At 41.4% G+C, this 16,237-nt stretch overlaps 1 protein-coding gene across 12 annotated transcripts in view; it reads right to left on the bottom strand.

Annotated features, from left to right (window-relative positions):
* The window catches only part of ANKRD44 (ankyrin repeat domain 44), a 290,253-nt gene that overhangs the window by 115,974 nt on the left and 158,042 nt on the right, over positions 1-16,237 (bottom strand). For all 12 annotated transcript variants that reach the window (XM_072961553.1, XM_072961554.1, XM_072961555.1 and 9 more), the window contains 3 exons: positions 14,860-14,930; positions 1,016-1,216; positions 528-615 (listed from right to left, as the gene is read on the bottom strand). In XM_072961553.1, the coding sequence (XP_072817654.1) occupies positions 528-615; positions 1,016-1,216; positions 14,860-14,930 (360 nt within the window). The remainder of the gene's footprint in view (positions 1-527; positions 616-1,015; positions 1,217-14,859; positions 14,931-16,237) is intronic.

Here is a 16,237-nt window from a genome sequence, read left to right as displayed (position 1 = left end):
CACCTGAGTGGGCAGAAGCTAGGAGCAGGCCCAGCTCCATGGGCCGTGGAGTAGTGGAATCATCCACGGTAACTCTGGTCACCTCCACCTACACGATGCTGTTCTTTCTTCCTTCCTTTTTGTTTCTTTTTAAAAATATTTATAAATTAAAAGATAAATGGAATTTACACCCTTGCTTTTCTAGCCAGTCCTCTTTCTTTGTAAAACCTTATTTTGCTGCCATAACAAGTTAAAATAAGCACAGTTTGTGTAGCTTTTCAACACAGATTGAAACACATTCAACGAAGCTCATGCCATGATTCGTCCCTCCCACCCTTTGTAGGATAAATAAATCTTTAAGAAAGCAACTGCCCAACTAACGTGCTCTACGCACACCAGTAAAAGGGATCAAACCTTAATTCAATTGAATCCCAAGCTTGAAAAGAAGTCAGACTTGCCCAAGAGAAAACCTCCATGGTCAATGAGAGACCCGTGGCATCTTTAGTTCAGGTTATCTGCACTTTGCTCTCCATTCATGAAATCCTTACCCATATATGCTGCCCAGTGCAGAGCACGCCGATCCTTCTTGTCGAATGCATTGATGTTTGCCCCTTTGGCCAAGAGTAAATTGACCATCTGAAAGATAACCAACAATGAAATCGAGTATATATACACTCTAATGGTGGGGGCTCCTCACCACCAGCAGGTGATCTGACCCAAATTAATGTCAAATCTAAAGGCAAGTCAATAAGTAAGTAAGTAAGTAAATAAAGGCAGGTCAGAGATCTGGAGTTCAAAGTAGGAAGATATCATAGCCAACCCTGCAGCACATGTGTCAGAGGAAAAGACTTGAGGTGTCTGCTGCTCTTTCAATTCACGGTGGCTCTAAACTTAAAAATAGGCATAGTTACCTAAAGTTTGGTGTCCAAATGTTATTGTCACATTTGCTAAAAGCCTCAGCACTGAGATTATGTTCCACCTGGAGCTAACAGTGTTTGTAGTGAGAATTCTTGTCCCCAGTGATGAGGATGCCTACCTCCACATGGCCGTTCAGAGCGGCATGGTGCAAGGCAGTGCGCCCGCCTCGGTCAGAGACGTTGACGCTGCTCAGCAGGGGAATGATGACTTCTGCACACTTGACAGCCTTATTGGCTGCTGCCACGTGGAGGGGGGTCTGCCAGTTCTTGTCCCTCGCGTTGACATCAGCCGAGTGCTTAATCAATACTTGCACTGCTTCCTACAACAAAAGCAGAATTGGCAGGGGTCACTGACAAATGCTCAGTCCATCCTTATGGGGTGTACGATGCTTCACCAGACCCTGGAGCTACAGGAAGGGAAGGCTCTCTGCCCTCACTGGGTGGCTCAAGAGAGATGTTCTCCAGAGACAAGCAAGGTCATATGGGATGAAGATCAAAAGAGTGGCACAGATTAAAACAGAATCACTCTACCTTTCTTTGTTGGGCCAAGAGCCCTGGCACAACTCCAAACCCAAATCAACCTTCTGAGTACAAGGTTTTCTTATAAAGTGTGAGGTATCCTTATGCCACATGAGAGCTCTCATGTACAAGTGGATCAAAGGGCCTCCAAAGACCATCTAAGGTCAGAGGTGTGTGTGAATAAGCCTCCATCTTCCAAATCCAAAGGCCCCAAACCCTCCATTCTTGAATCAATTTATAAATCTTTGGTTCTCTCAGCAAATATCTTAACCCTCCCTGTGTGATCAAGAAGCAGTCAAACGAAGAGGATGTCTGTTGCCACCTCCACCTGAAGCTACAAAATTGTTCCTTCTCTCCCCAAACATTTCTATGTTAATATGGGGTAACTTCTTCCCTACTGTCGAGTTCCTTCACCCTCAATGAGCCTCCGACTTCTGATTTTCCTCCTATTGACCCAATCAGCTCTTTTGCCTGTTGAACTGTAACTCTCCACTTTGGCTGAGCAATGGAATCAACTGGGGGCTCTTAACAATACAGATGCCCAGTCCCGCTCCAGAGAGTCTAACTGGCCTCAGAAGGTCTGGAAAGCTCCCTGGGGACTGTTGCGCAGCCAGGATTGAGGATACTCTTCAGTTAAATGAATAATGGAGCTTCTCTCCACAAGGGAATGGCTGCCGGTTAGTTCTCTTTCTGTCTAGAGACATCCCTGAGACCAGTGGTGGGGCTGCTTCATGGATGTCCTGTCAGTGTGGTATCAACAGACCAATGAAAGGCATCAGTACCACACTCCTGCCACCCTTCATGGCCAAAGAACTTACCCTTGTCCACGTTAATCCCCACAGACCAAGACTGCCCATCAACTTTCTCATGCAGGTATATATCAGTGCCCTCAGAGAGTAGATGATTTGAACTCTCAAAATTAAATCAGGGACATAAATGATGAAATAGAAAGAATGTTCCATGAATCAGTAGCAGTAACATACTGAGATGAATGGCTAACCTGAACAGTAGAATGAGAGCAGAAAGAAATTAACTTTGCAAATGAGAGAATGCACTTCATAAACAAACAGTGTGACTCCATTTAGATGTTATAAATAAAGGCAATAAGCTGATAGGGCCCAAGCAAACCATCAATTTGTTAATATCACCAAAAAGGAAAAAAAATAAGATATATGCCACCCATCCTCAGCAAGACTGACAATAATGACTATTAAATATTCCTTGAGCCCATTTTAGAGTGAACACGTGTACATGTATTATGAATGCTCACTTACTATGCGTAAAACACTGCTAGAACTATGGAAGAACTATAGTCAGGCTCTATCCTAAAAACCAGCTGGGGGAAAAAGAAAGAAAAGCTAGATCACAATGTAAGTGCTAAGATCTAAATAAGAGAAAAATTGTATTTTAATCAATTTTCATCTCATAAATTGTAAGGTTTAGATAGATGTACAGTCAATTTTGATATGGGAAGAAAATACTGAAACCTCCATTTATCTTTTATTTATTTAAAAAGGAAAGTAGGGGGAGGGTATGGCTCGTGATGGAGTATGTGCTTAGCGTGCACAAAGTCCTGGGTTCAATATTCTGTACCCAGTTTAATCCTCCATTAAAAAAAAAGATACATATTTATCATTTCTTTTATGTAATGCAGTATGAACATAACTGGGACACTTAAATGATCGCCTCAAGCAATATTGATTCTGTAAACATGAGAATAAAGTTTAAAAAAAAAAAAGGAAAGCATTTCAGCTGGTATTTAACTTCTGAGTTGGAGACCTGGCCTGGGTCCACTCCACAGTATTCAAGAGGTCCTCAGGGAAGAGTGGGGCTTCCACAAGGCTGAGGGGGTAGGACCTGCCCTCTCCATTCATTCGCTGAGAGTGCACTGAAATATACAGTGATGGGCCTGTCAAGTCCATTTACAGATTGTAATATGTACCCTAAAACTAAAAACACCCTAAAGTGGGCAAGATTTATGCAAGGAACCCACATCTAAAAGATGATCAAAATACCAGTACAAGTATAAATAATATGGAATTCCCAGAGATGACACTTCTACTCTTAGTAAAAGCTTTCTATCTCCCACATTACAAGGTAATAGTAATGACAAATTTAATCAGATTTGATAGGAGCTTGACCAAAACTGAGAAATCACCAGAGGTCTATTACCTATATGGTTATTTAAGATTATGACAAATGAAAAACCTCACCCTGAATATATTGTGTCTTGAAATATTAGCTAATGATAGCACTTCCTCTATATAATTTATAATAAATGAGATACATATTCTGAAGATGCATACTGAAAAAGTTTTGTAGATGCATGGCCCAAAGGGTTGGAAATCACCATCTCAAAGCAATACTACAAAAAATGGTATATATCCTTTTCACACATTCACAGCAAAATAACAATACATATTGTTACTTTAAGACTTTTTGCCTTATATATTATTTTACTGTATTTGTACAGATTCTTACTTTGCATTAAATATCATGTAAATTCAGGATAGACTAACAAAACAGAAAGTATACGAGAACACTTCACAAATTTATACTATTTGGAGATAAGGCCAATGAATTCATGAGACATTTATTTTTTAAGTAACAGAATATGATTACTTTTAGAGTAACTCCAGCTAGGTGAATGAGACATTACCCAGGAGAGGCCCCACTTTTAAGTGAATATTTAGGAATGATTTGCATTGCACACACAGCTACGAGTTAAGCAAATAAAATATATATTTAAATGCCAGTTCTAGTTTATATTTAAGTAAGTGCTTCGAGTTTGCGGGGGGGAAACTGTATTCTTAAATAGACATTTCTAAAAATATTTTAATCACAGATAAATTTTGGTCTGTTTTTATAAATAAAGTTTTATTGGAACACAGCTTCATTCATCTGTATACAAATCATCTATGGGTGCTTTCGAATTATAATAGCAGAATTCAGTATTTGTGACAGAGACCATATGCAGCCATTAAAGCCTAAAATCCATCTGGCCCTTCATGGAGAAAGTCTACAGACCCCCTGGTCTAGCTCCCTGTTTGAATTACCACAAACTACAAATGATCAAATCTGATTAAAGTAAAATTTTGTTATTTATCAGCATGAAAAAAATACTGTTTTAAGTCCAAATAGTCTTTGGTGGGGGGGCAGTTACTGGAGATTGAACCTAGAACCTTGTGCACGCTAAGCATGAGCAAGCAGTATAAAATGATCATGGAATAAAATTCACAGAGCTACAGTATCTTTGGAGTAGAAAAGATCTCAGGAATCATCTGGCCTGACCCCTTCATCTGATAGGCAGCTTCATTTTATAGGCAAGATGACCGAAGTCAAGGGCCATGATTTGCCAACCTGGCTGTGTTAAGGGCTCATGCATTTTCTCCTAGACCAGAGTTTTCTCAGTGGACAGTATTAGCCAGGCACCTGGACATAAATACTTTTAAATGTTAATTCTCCTTAGTTATTTACATTTTGAAACTCAAGTATTAAAGCCTGCCAAACTGGCTTCATACATTGCATAGAAATATAATACTTTGGTAAAATGAAGCTTTGGTTTAAAAAGACTGCAGTTTCCTTTCTGAAAATTGCATTTCTCTTTCAAAATTTTGATCTTAAAAGCACTTTACCTTGGTTTTAAGAGGAAGTAATTCTATGGCAATTTAGAGAATTAATCATTTTTGTAATCAAAGGAAGTCTCTCTTTTCCTGTATCACACATTGGCTAAAAAATTAGCTAGCATACAGGAGTTTGCTCTGACAAACTTACAAGGTAGAAAAGAAGCTAATGTCAGGGGATGGAAGTGGAGAACCTTCTGAATCCAGAAAAAAATTCTCAAATAGTACTTCTCAAACTATTTGTAGTGAAGGACCAGTTTTTTAAAAAGAATCTTATTATTTCAAATTCATCATGAGTAATTAGTAGAATAATAAAATGGAAAAAGACAAAGACATGCAAATTATAAACTCAATTATTTCATTATTGAATTTAGCAGCCATGAAATTACTCTACCACATTTCTCTAAAAGTTTCTGAATGCTAACTCATGTCACAATCCTGAAACAAAAATTCAGACGAGTCACATGACACACTGTGAGTAGTGCTGCCCCAGAACGTTGGTTTCTTGTTTAATGAACGAGCATGTGTGAGGGGATTCTGGCATTTCTCCTGAGCGGAGAGCTCAGCCTAGTTAGCATTCAGCCTTGGATTACCCTCCATATAGGCTGTCCTATATGAGACACAGAAATAATGGAGGGAGGAACTGTCACAGGATGTCACACAGGAGGGAATTGGAAATGGCATCTGCAGTCATTTATTTCTACTTTTTACGACTTTCTCTATTTACAAAAGGTCACTCCAACCCTGCATGAGAGGTAGAAACATACACTGTGGCACATGGAAAAGATGAGAAGAAATAGGATGCCTGTGCCTTAAAAACTGTCATCTCTAATATTTGTTTTTCTATACTCAAAGGTGGATTGCATTTAAGTGGTCATAAATTGCTCATGGAAAGGTAATTCTTTATGACTATGCAGAGTCCTTGCAGGCATAAACAATGTCAAATTTTATAAACTGTACTTCGCTTTAGACCAGGGTCTGAGTCTTAGACAATTTTCTACATCCTCCACAAAGCCTGGCAGGTGTCTGGCATCCAGTGTATCTTCAATAAATTTGGGTAGAAAACATACATTGGTATAATCATTAGCAAACTCTCTGAGTAATAATATGCAAGAATTAACAAGACATTTAAGTGGGCTGACATCCCTGAGGCTGCACTCAAGTCCTGAAGGCATTCGCTCTATTACTGCAAAATAATAATCATTTGGGGCTTTTATCCTTTACTGATTATATAGCAATTTCATATTCTGTAAGAACTGTATAACTGGTGCCCGACTAATTTGTTTAGGTTAATCAGATTATTCTTCTAAAAGGATCCATCATTAAACTAAACTTGTATTTTATTATTATAATTATTATTAGAGGACAATTACTCTACGAACTAGTATTACCAACGGGAAACTTGGGGATAGGAAAGAATTCAAACTATTCAAGAAGCACTGGCTTTAAACACTGGGAAGGCCAGATACTAAAGTATTCCCAGTCTTCAAACTCAGCTCTTAAAGTGTGGTGCCTAGACCACATGCATCAGACCCTTCTTTTTCAAATGCAGATTTCCAGGCCCAGTTACAGGCTTCATCAGAATCACTGGGGGTGAGGTGTTGAACAGGTACTTTTAACAAGCACCACAGATGATCTGAATGGACACTAAATCTGAGGACCACTCCTCTGCATCCTAACTAATGGGTTACAAAACTCTTACTTTCTTCCCATTCCAAGTACAACCTAAGTTCTACTACGTGATTATAATTTTATCACCATCATGATAATTTACAGAAAGCAGTAAGATTCTAGTCTCCCATAAAATTTTTCCAATTCTCCTGTCTACTAGTGTTAGCTCACAATAATGACAGTGTTTTTCCGAGGAAAAGGAAAAACGTGATTTTTAAAATTAAAGCTGTAAAATAAAATGCTTTTCCTGGTCAGGTCTGGGAAATGTCTTTACACCTGTCGGACTTCGGTCTGCACAGACACAAAAACAGACCCATTCTGTTAGCTGGACCAGTATCCCTAAGAAGGGCGCCTTTGTGATGTAAGGGCAGCAGAGGAGCAGGGTGGTTAAGAGAGCAGGTCCCCTATTACATTCTCCTCCACTCGCTGACCGCGGTGTCTTAAGCTTGACACTTAACTTCTCTGCAATTATGTTTCCTAAATCAGGATTCATAACAGTGTCAACCCCAAAGGGTGGCTCAGAGGGTAAAAGGGAATGATGTGCAGAAAGTGCTCAGTGCACTGCCTGACGCACAGTTAGTGCTCAACGAATGCTCGTCATGACAGGACGCATTTGAACACAACATCCTCAATTCTACACCCCAAGGACAGGAAACAACCACTGTAAACATTTCTAACCAAAAAGCACCCTCCAGAACAGAAAAGTGACAAGGTCAACAATTCTCCTTTGGTGCTACTCTCAGGTCATTAAAGAAGAAAAGGTGTGTGTGAAAGGCCAGCACATCTGGCCACAGGAGGCTCTCGGCCTGGCTGTCTGCCCTCAACCCTGTGTCCCAGGAGGGACACTTCGTACCCCTCAGGGCCCACACTTAACGGCGCCTGCCAGCGCGGTGGGAGGGCGGGGGCGGGCTTCAGTAAACGTGTGAAACCCTCCTGGTTTCTATGCACTTGTATGCCTTTCATTCCTTTCCCCTACAGCTGCCCTTTTCCAAAAAAGAAAAACAAAAAAGCAACAAGAATAAGCCAAACAGGGGAAACAAAATGAAATAATTTACAACACTTCAGATAATTCTCTGGCAGCCCCAAATCCTGCTCACCTATGTTATCTAGAATTGCAAAATCTGTTTCCCTAATACTTTGGTAAGAGACTCTCTCTACTTCTCCTCTGCCGTGGGAGGAGTCAGAGAAAGGGGGGATGGGCGGAGCCCTCGGGGAGTCAGTAAGAAGATGATGCTGTTCAGCCCCAATTATCTATTTTGGTGTCTCCTTCCTGGGAATCCCAGGGTTGGGGGTGGGGGGAGGTGGGAGGAGGAGGGGAATTGGGCCAAAAGGGAGCACACATCACAGCCTGGTCAGTACCAAGTGAGACTGAAAGATTCATCTCCACAACCCAATGTACTTTGGACAGTTTTCAAGGGATACGACCATGTCTTGATCTACTTGCTTGTCTGGAGAGAAGCTTTATAATATCAGGCGTGGGTGGGTGTTTAATCAATATTATGATCTGATACTCCTATTGCTATAACAGGCTTAGAAAATGAATTTAGTGAATGAACATTACTTTTTTAGGCATAGAAATCCAAACATGAAATTTGCCTGATGGAAAGAAGGCTCAGAAATGTTGACTGATACTGCTATCTTTGACTTACACTGCTATCTGTGTTGCATGCAATTTTTAAAACTCGTTCTGGTTTTGCAGGATCTAGTGGCTTAACTTGCTTTTAGTGCCACACTCCCATAAACAAGCTTCAAGTTAGATTACCTTCCACACTTGAAAGATTACCCACAGCATTCTCTGCTGTATACTAGCTCCATCAGGGTTACAGAGAATCAGGTTAACACAACTTAAGCAGAAAACCCAGTCTTTAAGGAATCACTCAAAAAACAATAGTTTCCTGAGCAGACGAGATGCTAGACATACAATGACAAGCAATCGACATGCCACTCATTTCAAAGAACTTACTGTCTAGAAGATCTTTTTAAGTAACAGAATAACAATGTCAATGGTAGTTTTGTACTGTGCCCAGTTACCCAAGCTGAGCTACATTTTATGGAATTCCCTCCCCTGTACTGTTCCATCTAGGGTTTGGCCGCAGGAGAAATCTGTGTGAGATTTGGAAGGTGTGCATGAAACCACCGCCTGGCTGATGTGTTGGGTGTCGAGTGCAGTTATAACTTGTGCATGTGTCTCTGTTCAGCTGGATAACAGTGTTAGCACACAGTAGTACCGGACTGATGCTTCTCCAGATTCTGCCATATCTGCTTCAGTTTCTCCCATCCCTGGACCAGGTGCATGAGAGCTCAGAGGTGAAGCATGCAGCTCTTTCTGCAAGGCACCCCCATTTGTGACGTTCAGGCAGTGAGAGACAGGGAGGGGTTCCAGTTTGTCTCTGTTCGCCTCCATTGCATGTCTAGCTCTTCTTTTCAACAGCAGGCCCTGCTGGCCTACAGTGACTTTAGGACCAACAGAAACCAAGGTGATAGCCCTACATAGACTTCTTCAGCAGCTCCACAATTGTGTAAGGTCTAGTTCTTTTAATAAATATCTTGTCTATATTTCTCATGGTGGTTCTGCTTCCCTGACTGAACCCTGAACCTTGAATTACCCATGTTTTAGAAGCAAAGGAACTTTGGAGACAATATAGAGCTTATAAACCTTTCAATGAAGAAATGGTTTTTAGTATTTGTGTAAGTAATATCAGGGCTTCACAATCTAAGTGATAGGCAGACGTGCCAGCTCTCTCGCTGAATACACACATCTTCTGTGGCAAGTGCTCACAGAAAAACTCCAAAAGATCAGTCCAAACCTTCTCTGTTCTTCCCTCCTCAAGCATGCTTCTCTTTCTCCAGTAATTATTCAGGGGAGGCATACAGTAATGGCTATAGGATCAAATTCAAAAAGGGGAGGGGCAGTGAGATGTAGCCAAGATGGTAGAATAGGAAGACCCTGAACTCACCTCCTCCCATAGGCACAATAAAATTGTAATTACTTACAGAGCAATTACCTATGAGAAAGACCTGAAGATGAGCAGAAAACATTTGCCACAACTGAAGATATAAAGAAGGAACTACAATGAGATGGCTAGAAGGGGCCGAGATGCAGTATACTCAAGACCCACACATCAGCAACTCACAAATCAGAAGAATATCGCAATCACAGAGGTCCTCCCCAAAGAGCAAGGGGTCCAAGCCCCACACTGAGCCCCTCAGCCCAGGATCCTACATTAGGAAGATGGACCCCCTCAGAATTTCTGCTTTGAAAACCAGTGGGGCTTATGCTCCAGAAAGCCAGAGAGCTGCAGGAAACAGTCTGCTCTTAAAGAGCATGTGCAAAATCTCACACACTCCAAGTCCCAGTGCAGAGGCAGCAGTTTGAAAGAAGCCTGGTTCAGACCCACTTGCTGTTCTTGGATAGTCTCTCAGAGAGCAGAAGGCAACTGGGATTCCACCTGCGGATGAAGACACTGGTGGCAGCCACTTTGTGGAGTTCTTTCCACCGTGATGTCAGCACTGGCAAGTGCCGTTCTGGAATCCTTCCACTAGCCCATTAGTGTTGAGGCCTACCTGTCCATCAGCACCGGCCCCATACTCCCTAGTCAACTGCATGGGGAACCTACCCCACCCTACAGTGGGCCCACAGCCACTGCATGAGGCAGAATCTCACAGCCAACCAAGCTGGAAGCTATCCTTGCCTCCCAGCAAACACACAGTCACTGGCCCAACCCAACAGAAAGGAGCCTGCAGCCCACATGGGGCACCCCTAGAGCATATAGCTCTGGTGACCAGAGGAGAGTGTGCTGCTGGAACCCCTGGGACATCTCCCACATAAAGCTACTTCTCTAAGATCAAGAAATTTAACTGACCTACTTAATAATAGACATAAACAGAGAATTAGTCAAAATGAGGAGACAGAGGAATATGTTCCAAATGAAGAAGCAAGACAAAACTTCAGCAAAAGAACTAAACAAAGTAGAGACAAGCAAATTGCACAAGAAAGAGTTCAAGGTAATAATCATAAAGATGCTCAATGAACTCAAGAAAAGGATGGGTAAACACAGTGGGAATTTCAACAAAGAGTTAGAAAATATAAAGAAGAACTAAGCAAAGCTGAAGAATACAATACCTGAATTTTTTTTTTTGAAATACACAAGAAGGAATCAACAGCAGATCAGGTGATACAGAGGAATGGATCAGCAATCTGTTAGACAGAGTAGTGGAAATCACCCAAGTTGAACAGAAAAAAGAGAAAAAAGAACTAAAAGAAATGAGGATAATTTAAGAGACTTCTGGGACAACATCAAGCATCCTAACATTTGCATTATAGGAGTCCCAGAAGGAGAAGAGAAACAGAAAGCGGCAAAAAATTTATTTGAAGAAATAATAGTGGAAAACTTCCCTAACCTGGGGAAAGAAACAAGACATCCAGGTCCAGGAATCACAAAGAATCCCAAATAAGATGAACCCAAAGAGGGCCACACGAAGACATATTGTAATTAAAATTGGAAAAATTAAAGAAAAAAAAAAGAGAATCTTAAAAGCAGCAAGAGAGTTACATACAGGGGATATGACAATCATCTGACTTTCAGCAAAAACTCTGCAGGCCAGGAGGGAGTGGCATGATACGTTCAAAGTGATGAAAGTCAAAAACCTACAACTGAGAATACCAGGCAAGGTTATCACTCAGATGTGAAGGAGAGATGAAGAATTTTACAGACAAGCAAAAGCTAAGAGCTCACCACTAAATCAGCTTTACAGGAAATGTTAAAGGGACTTCTCTCAATGGAAAAGAAAAGGCCTTAAGAAGAAATTTGAAAATTATGAAAGGAAAAAATCTCCTTGGTAAAGACAAGCATACAATAAAGGTAGTAGACCAACCCCTTATAAAGCTAGTAGAAAGGTTAAAAGACAAAAGTAGTAAAATCATCTACATTCACAATAAGTAGTTAAGGGATACACAAAACAAAAAGATGTAAAATATGATATCAAAAACATTAAACATAGTGGGGAGTAAAAATGCAGGGTTGTTGGAATGCACTCAAATTTAAGAGATCATCAACATATATATATGGTAACCACAACCAAAAACCTATACTAGATACACATAAAAAAGTAGAAAAGAATCTAAACATAACATAGAAAAGAATCTAAACATAGTCATCAAACCACAAGAGAGCAAAAGAAGGAAAAAACAAGAAAGAGCTACAGAACAACCAGAAAACAATTAATGGAATGGCAATAAGTACATATCTATCAATAACTACTTTAAATGTAAATGGACAAAATGATCCAATCAAAAGACAGAGTGGATGAGTGGATTACAAAAAAAATAAGACCCATACATATATGCTGCCTACAAAAGACTCACTTCAGGTCTAAGGACACACAGACTGAAAGTGAGGGAACGTGAAAAGGTACTCCATGTAGACAGAAACAAAAAGAAAGCTGGGGTAGCAATACTTACATCAGACAAATAGACTTTAAAACAAAGACTGTAACAAGAAGTAAGGAAAGACATTAAACAATGATCAAGGGATCAACCCAATAAGAAGATAAAATAAATATAAATCTATGTATACCTAAGAGCACCTAAATATATAAAGAAAATACTAACAAACATAAAAGGAGAAATTGACAGTAATACAATACTGTTGTTGGGGGACGTTAACACCCAGTTACGTCAATGGACAGATCATCTAGATGGAAAATCAGTAAGGAAACACTAATCATATATAACACATTAGACCATATAGACCACACAGACCACACAGAATTAATAGATAGACACAAAACATTCCATCCAAAAACAGCAGAATACACATTCTTTTCAAGTGTACATGGAACATTCTCTAGGATAGATGATACACACCAGGCCACAAAACAAGATTCAGTAAATTTAAGAAAATTGAAATCATATTAAAATGAGGGAAATCTGAATTTAGGACTTGCAAAAAATAGAAACACACTTTAAGTTAAAATGCCCACAGTCAGTTCTAATGGTTACATAGAGTCCAATTTTCCATAGAAACTTTTCAACCGACAGACATTAATATGAAGACATCCTCTTTTGTAAGCTTTTATATGACCCTAATTATTTAAAACTCAGGGTCTCTTTGCATTAATTTCTTCCTGGTAAGAGTCAAGTGCAAGTGATTTTTCTTTCCCAGCACACCTCCAGAGGGAGATGGTTTCTTATAAAGCAACAAATGCCTTTCTCAGATGTAGAGGTCAATCCATCATTGGGTTGACTGAATTCTAACACACTAAAGATATGTAAAGAAGGTAAGCTGATGATTGATGGAATATGGATGTTTTGAGGATTGAAGCCTTTGCAGCAAGTTGAGCTAACAAAGGTCAAGATCACTTGGAAGAGGTCACATTACTGAAATCATCTGGTTTTATGTCTTTCTGTTCCACTGACTTAATGCTTCCTAAGATAGGGGCCATGTATCTTATTTGTCTTTGTAGCTCCATCAGCAAACACAGTCCCTGGCACATAGGAAGTGCTTAGTAAATTTTTTTTTTAACTAAAAAGACCTGGTTCTTGTTCAAAGAGGAGAGAAACCATATTTTTCTTAAGATACTTAAAGGAAATTGACTAAAGATCAAATGGTTCTAAAAGACCAGGAAATACTCCTCTGTGAAGGAGCCGGCCTCATGAAGCTGGTCGTATGAATTCACGTAGCCCATTGCACCTGCTTTTCTAGGTAAAACAGAAATGAAATATGGGACCATAAGAAGACTTTCAAGTCCCCAGGGTCTGAGCCAGGCAACAGGATTATTCCCCTCCTTCATTCTGTGTGGGCTATTTGGAAAGAGAACACAACCAACCTCTTATTAAAACAAAAAATGAAATCACATAGCACAGCAAGGAAGACTATGAGCCCTAAGCTAACTGTCATCTGCCAAGCATAGTGCAAAATTTCCAGACAGTTGCCAAAGAGCTGACACGGATGATGGCCATCAACATCTGAAACATTGGTGTATACACTCTCAGCAACACCTCTTGCTCCTAATAAGACCATCACCTTCTCCATTAGCAGAGGAGAAGCTTCATGAAGTTTGAGCCTCTGTATCTCTGGATGGAAGGCATCCCCTCTGACCAGGCTTCAAGACTCATATTCACCAGAGTTTGCTGCCACCCTACCCCGACACAATGGCCTTCTCTTCTTGTCCCTTATACTTTCCCTGAACCAGCCGATCCATTTGACAGGATTTCAATGACATCCCCTCTGTTCCTAAGCTCTAGACCTGTATAAACAATGGCAATCTATTAGCCATCCTCACCTGAATTTCCAGCATTCAAAATAAATTCTTTCCTGGGTACCTACGATGCACCAGACTTGGGATACATCAGAAAACAAAACACAGATCCTTGTGGTCATAGTGCTTACGTTCCAGTGACATGTTTGCCAAACTCAGCATGTTCAAACAGAACTTATTAGCTTCCCTGAGCCCTGCTCCTCTGCCTCTGCCTTCCCAGTTAACGGTGTCACCATCCACCCAGTGGCTTCTTTTCCACCTCACTCTCACAAGTTCTGAATCCTACCGTTTTCGCATTTTTCTCTGCTGTCAGCACTCCCCAGTGCTCAGAGGACAGCCAGCCCTCTGCCATGTGACCCAGCTTCCACCATCAGGCTTATCTTCCACCACACCTTGTGTTCCGGCTACACCCAACCAACCCCGCCATTCATTCACTCCCATGACCCTTGTCCTGTAGCATGTTTCTCCTCCTGCCTCAGCCCTCCCTCCTTCTCCTGGCCTGGTTAAGTCCCTACTCATCCTCTACGGACTAGCTCAGTTGACATCTCTTCTTGGAAGACTTCCCCTATTCAGGAAGACAGTTATTTGCTTCCTCCTCCAATTCAACTACAATATTGTACTGATCTGCTTACCTGTTTGCATCCGCCTCCAGACTGAAAACTCACTGAAGTCCAGGATCTCATCGTCCATCTTGGACCACCCCAGTCACCCCGTTAGCACCATGCCTGGCATGCAGCAGGTGCTCAAATAAATAGCTGTTCAATTTTGGTAACCCTGTTGCATTAGAAGTAAAAGCTTTCTGCTCACCAGTGGGAATGCCTAATTCAGCAGAAAGCATTTTTCTCTTTCTAGGGACTGCAGGCGCTAGATTAAGTAAGATAACCACTCACTTCACTTCTGGAGGCAACAGCCCGGTGCAGCGGGGTCAGCCACATGTTGTCCTTGGCATTCACACGTGCTCCTGGAACCAAAGAGCACAGGTTAGAGGCATCATGCAGGCAGGGGGAGTTCTGCTGATGTGAATCAGATGCTGTATCTCGTGCTCTCACTTGCCCAGTACAACCACCACATTTTGTTTTGTTTTTCCTTCATATCAGTCATATGCTTTCTAGTCACCAGACAGGAGGAGACACCCAGTGCAGTAGAAGGAGCCAGATCAAGAGCTGAGAATGTCACAAGAACTGGGTAAAGACTAGATGAGAAATAACAGTGTCTCACTGGGTAGAAGATGCAGATATAAGAAAGCTGAGGTTCTCTGAGACTATAGAAATGTAGATTCTGAAGAATGAAGAACTTTTCAGGGATGTGTGTGTGTGCATATCCTGAATATAATATTTATTCCTGCATATAAAGTATACAATCATATACATTATTTTATTTTTAGTCATTAAGCATATTTATCTCACAGGGCGCACACTATCCTTTTGGCAAACTGTTAAGGATGAGCAGCCTTCCAACAAATGTATCCTAGAGGCCAGTGAGGTTTCAAACAAATCTGTAAAGTTGAGTTCTACTGAGATTTGACCCGGCTGAGGGGGTTAGTAGAAACCCATTGATCCAAGAATTCCAGTGATTTCTCTGGGACTAGCCAGGTGCTTCGGCAGGAAGAAGCCAGCTTCCGTGGAGCTTCCGGACAGGCACAACATGAAGCCCACGTTGGTTGCTCACAGCCCCCTCACACTCTGGGGGAGGCATGGAGGCTCATACACGAGCCTGAGCCGGGTCACATTCAGGGACGTGCCTTATGCTCGGCTCCCTAGGGCCACAGCACCATCGTGGGGCAGAAGCTCCACACGAGTGGATTCCCAGACAGCAGAGTACGCCCTCCTTCCATGATGCCCTCACAATCCTCCACGCGTGCGAGCCCACCGAGTCTACAGCTGAACCACTACAACACCCCACGTGCCCTTCCTTTTATGGGGAGCCGGATTTCAGTCTTCTGGTCAGAGATGGAAAGTCTTACAAAAAGGCTTCAAAAGAAAAGAAGGAGAAACTATGATATCTTTGCAGATGCAATGGGAGGAGCCTGTCTGAGCCTGAGGACAACAAGGAAGGAAGCTTGTGAGGATGAAGGATGGACAGATGAAGCAGAGAAACTAGAAAGTAAGGCAGAGGAGGGGAGTGCAAAGGAGGCCGCTTGGGGACAAGGGCCGAGAAAGTGAGTCAAGTGTAAGCAGAGGCTGACTAATCTCTGTGAGGCCAAGGCCAGCCGACAGCTGAAAAACAGGAACCATGCTTAGAAAAACACAAATAAAAAGACAGCAGGAG

The sequence above is a fragment of the Vicugna pacos genome, chromosome 5, assembly GCF_048564905.1.
Source record: "Vicugna pacos chromosome 5, VicPac4, whole genome shotgun sequence".
NCBI lineage: Eukaryota > Metazoa > Chordata > Mammalia > Artiodactyla > Camelidae > Vicugna > Vicugna pacos.
This window is presented reverse-complemented; position numbering and strand designations above follow the sequence as displayed.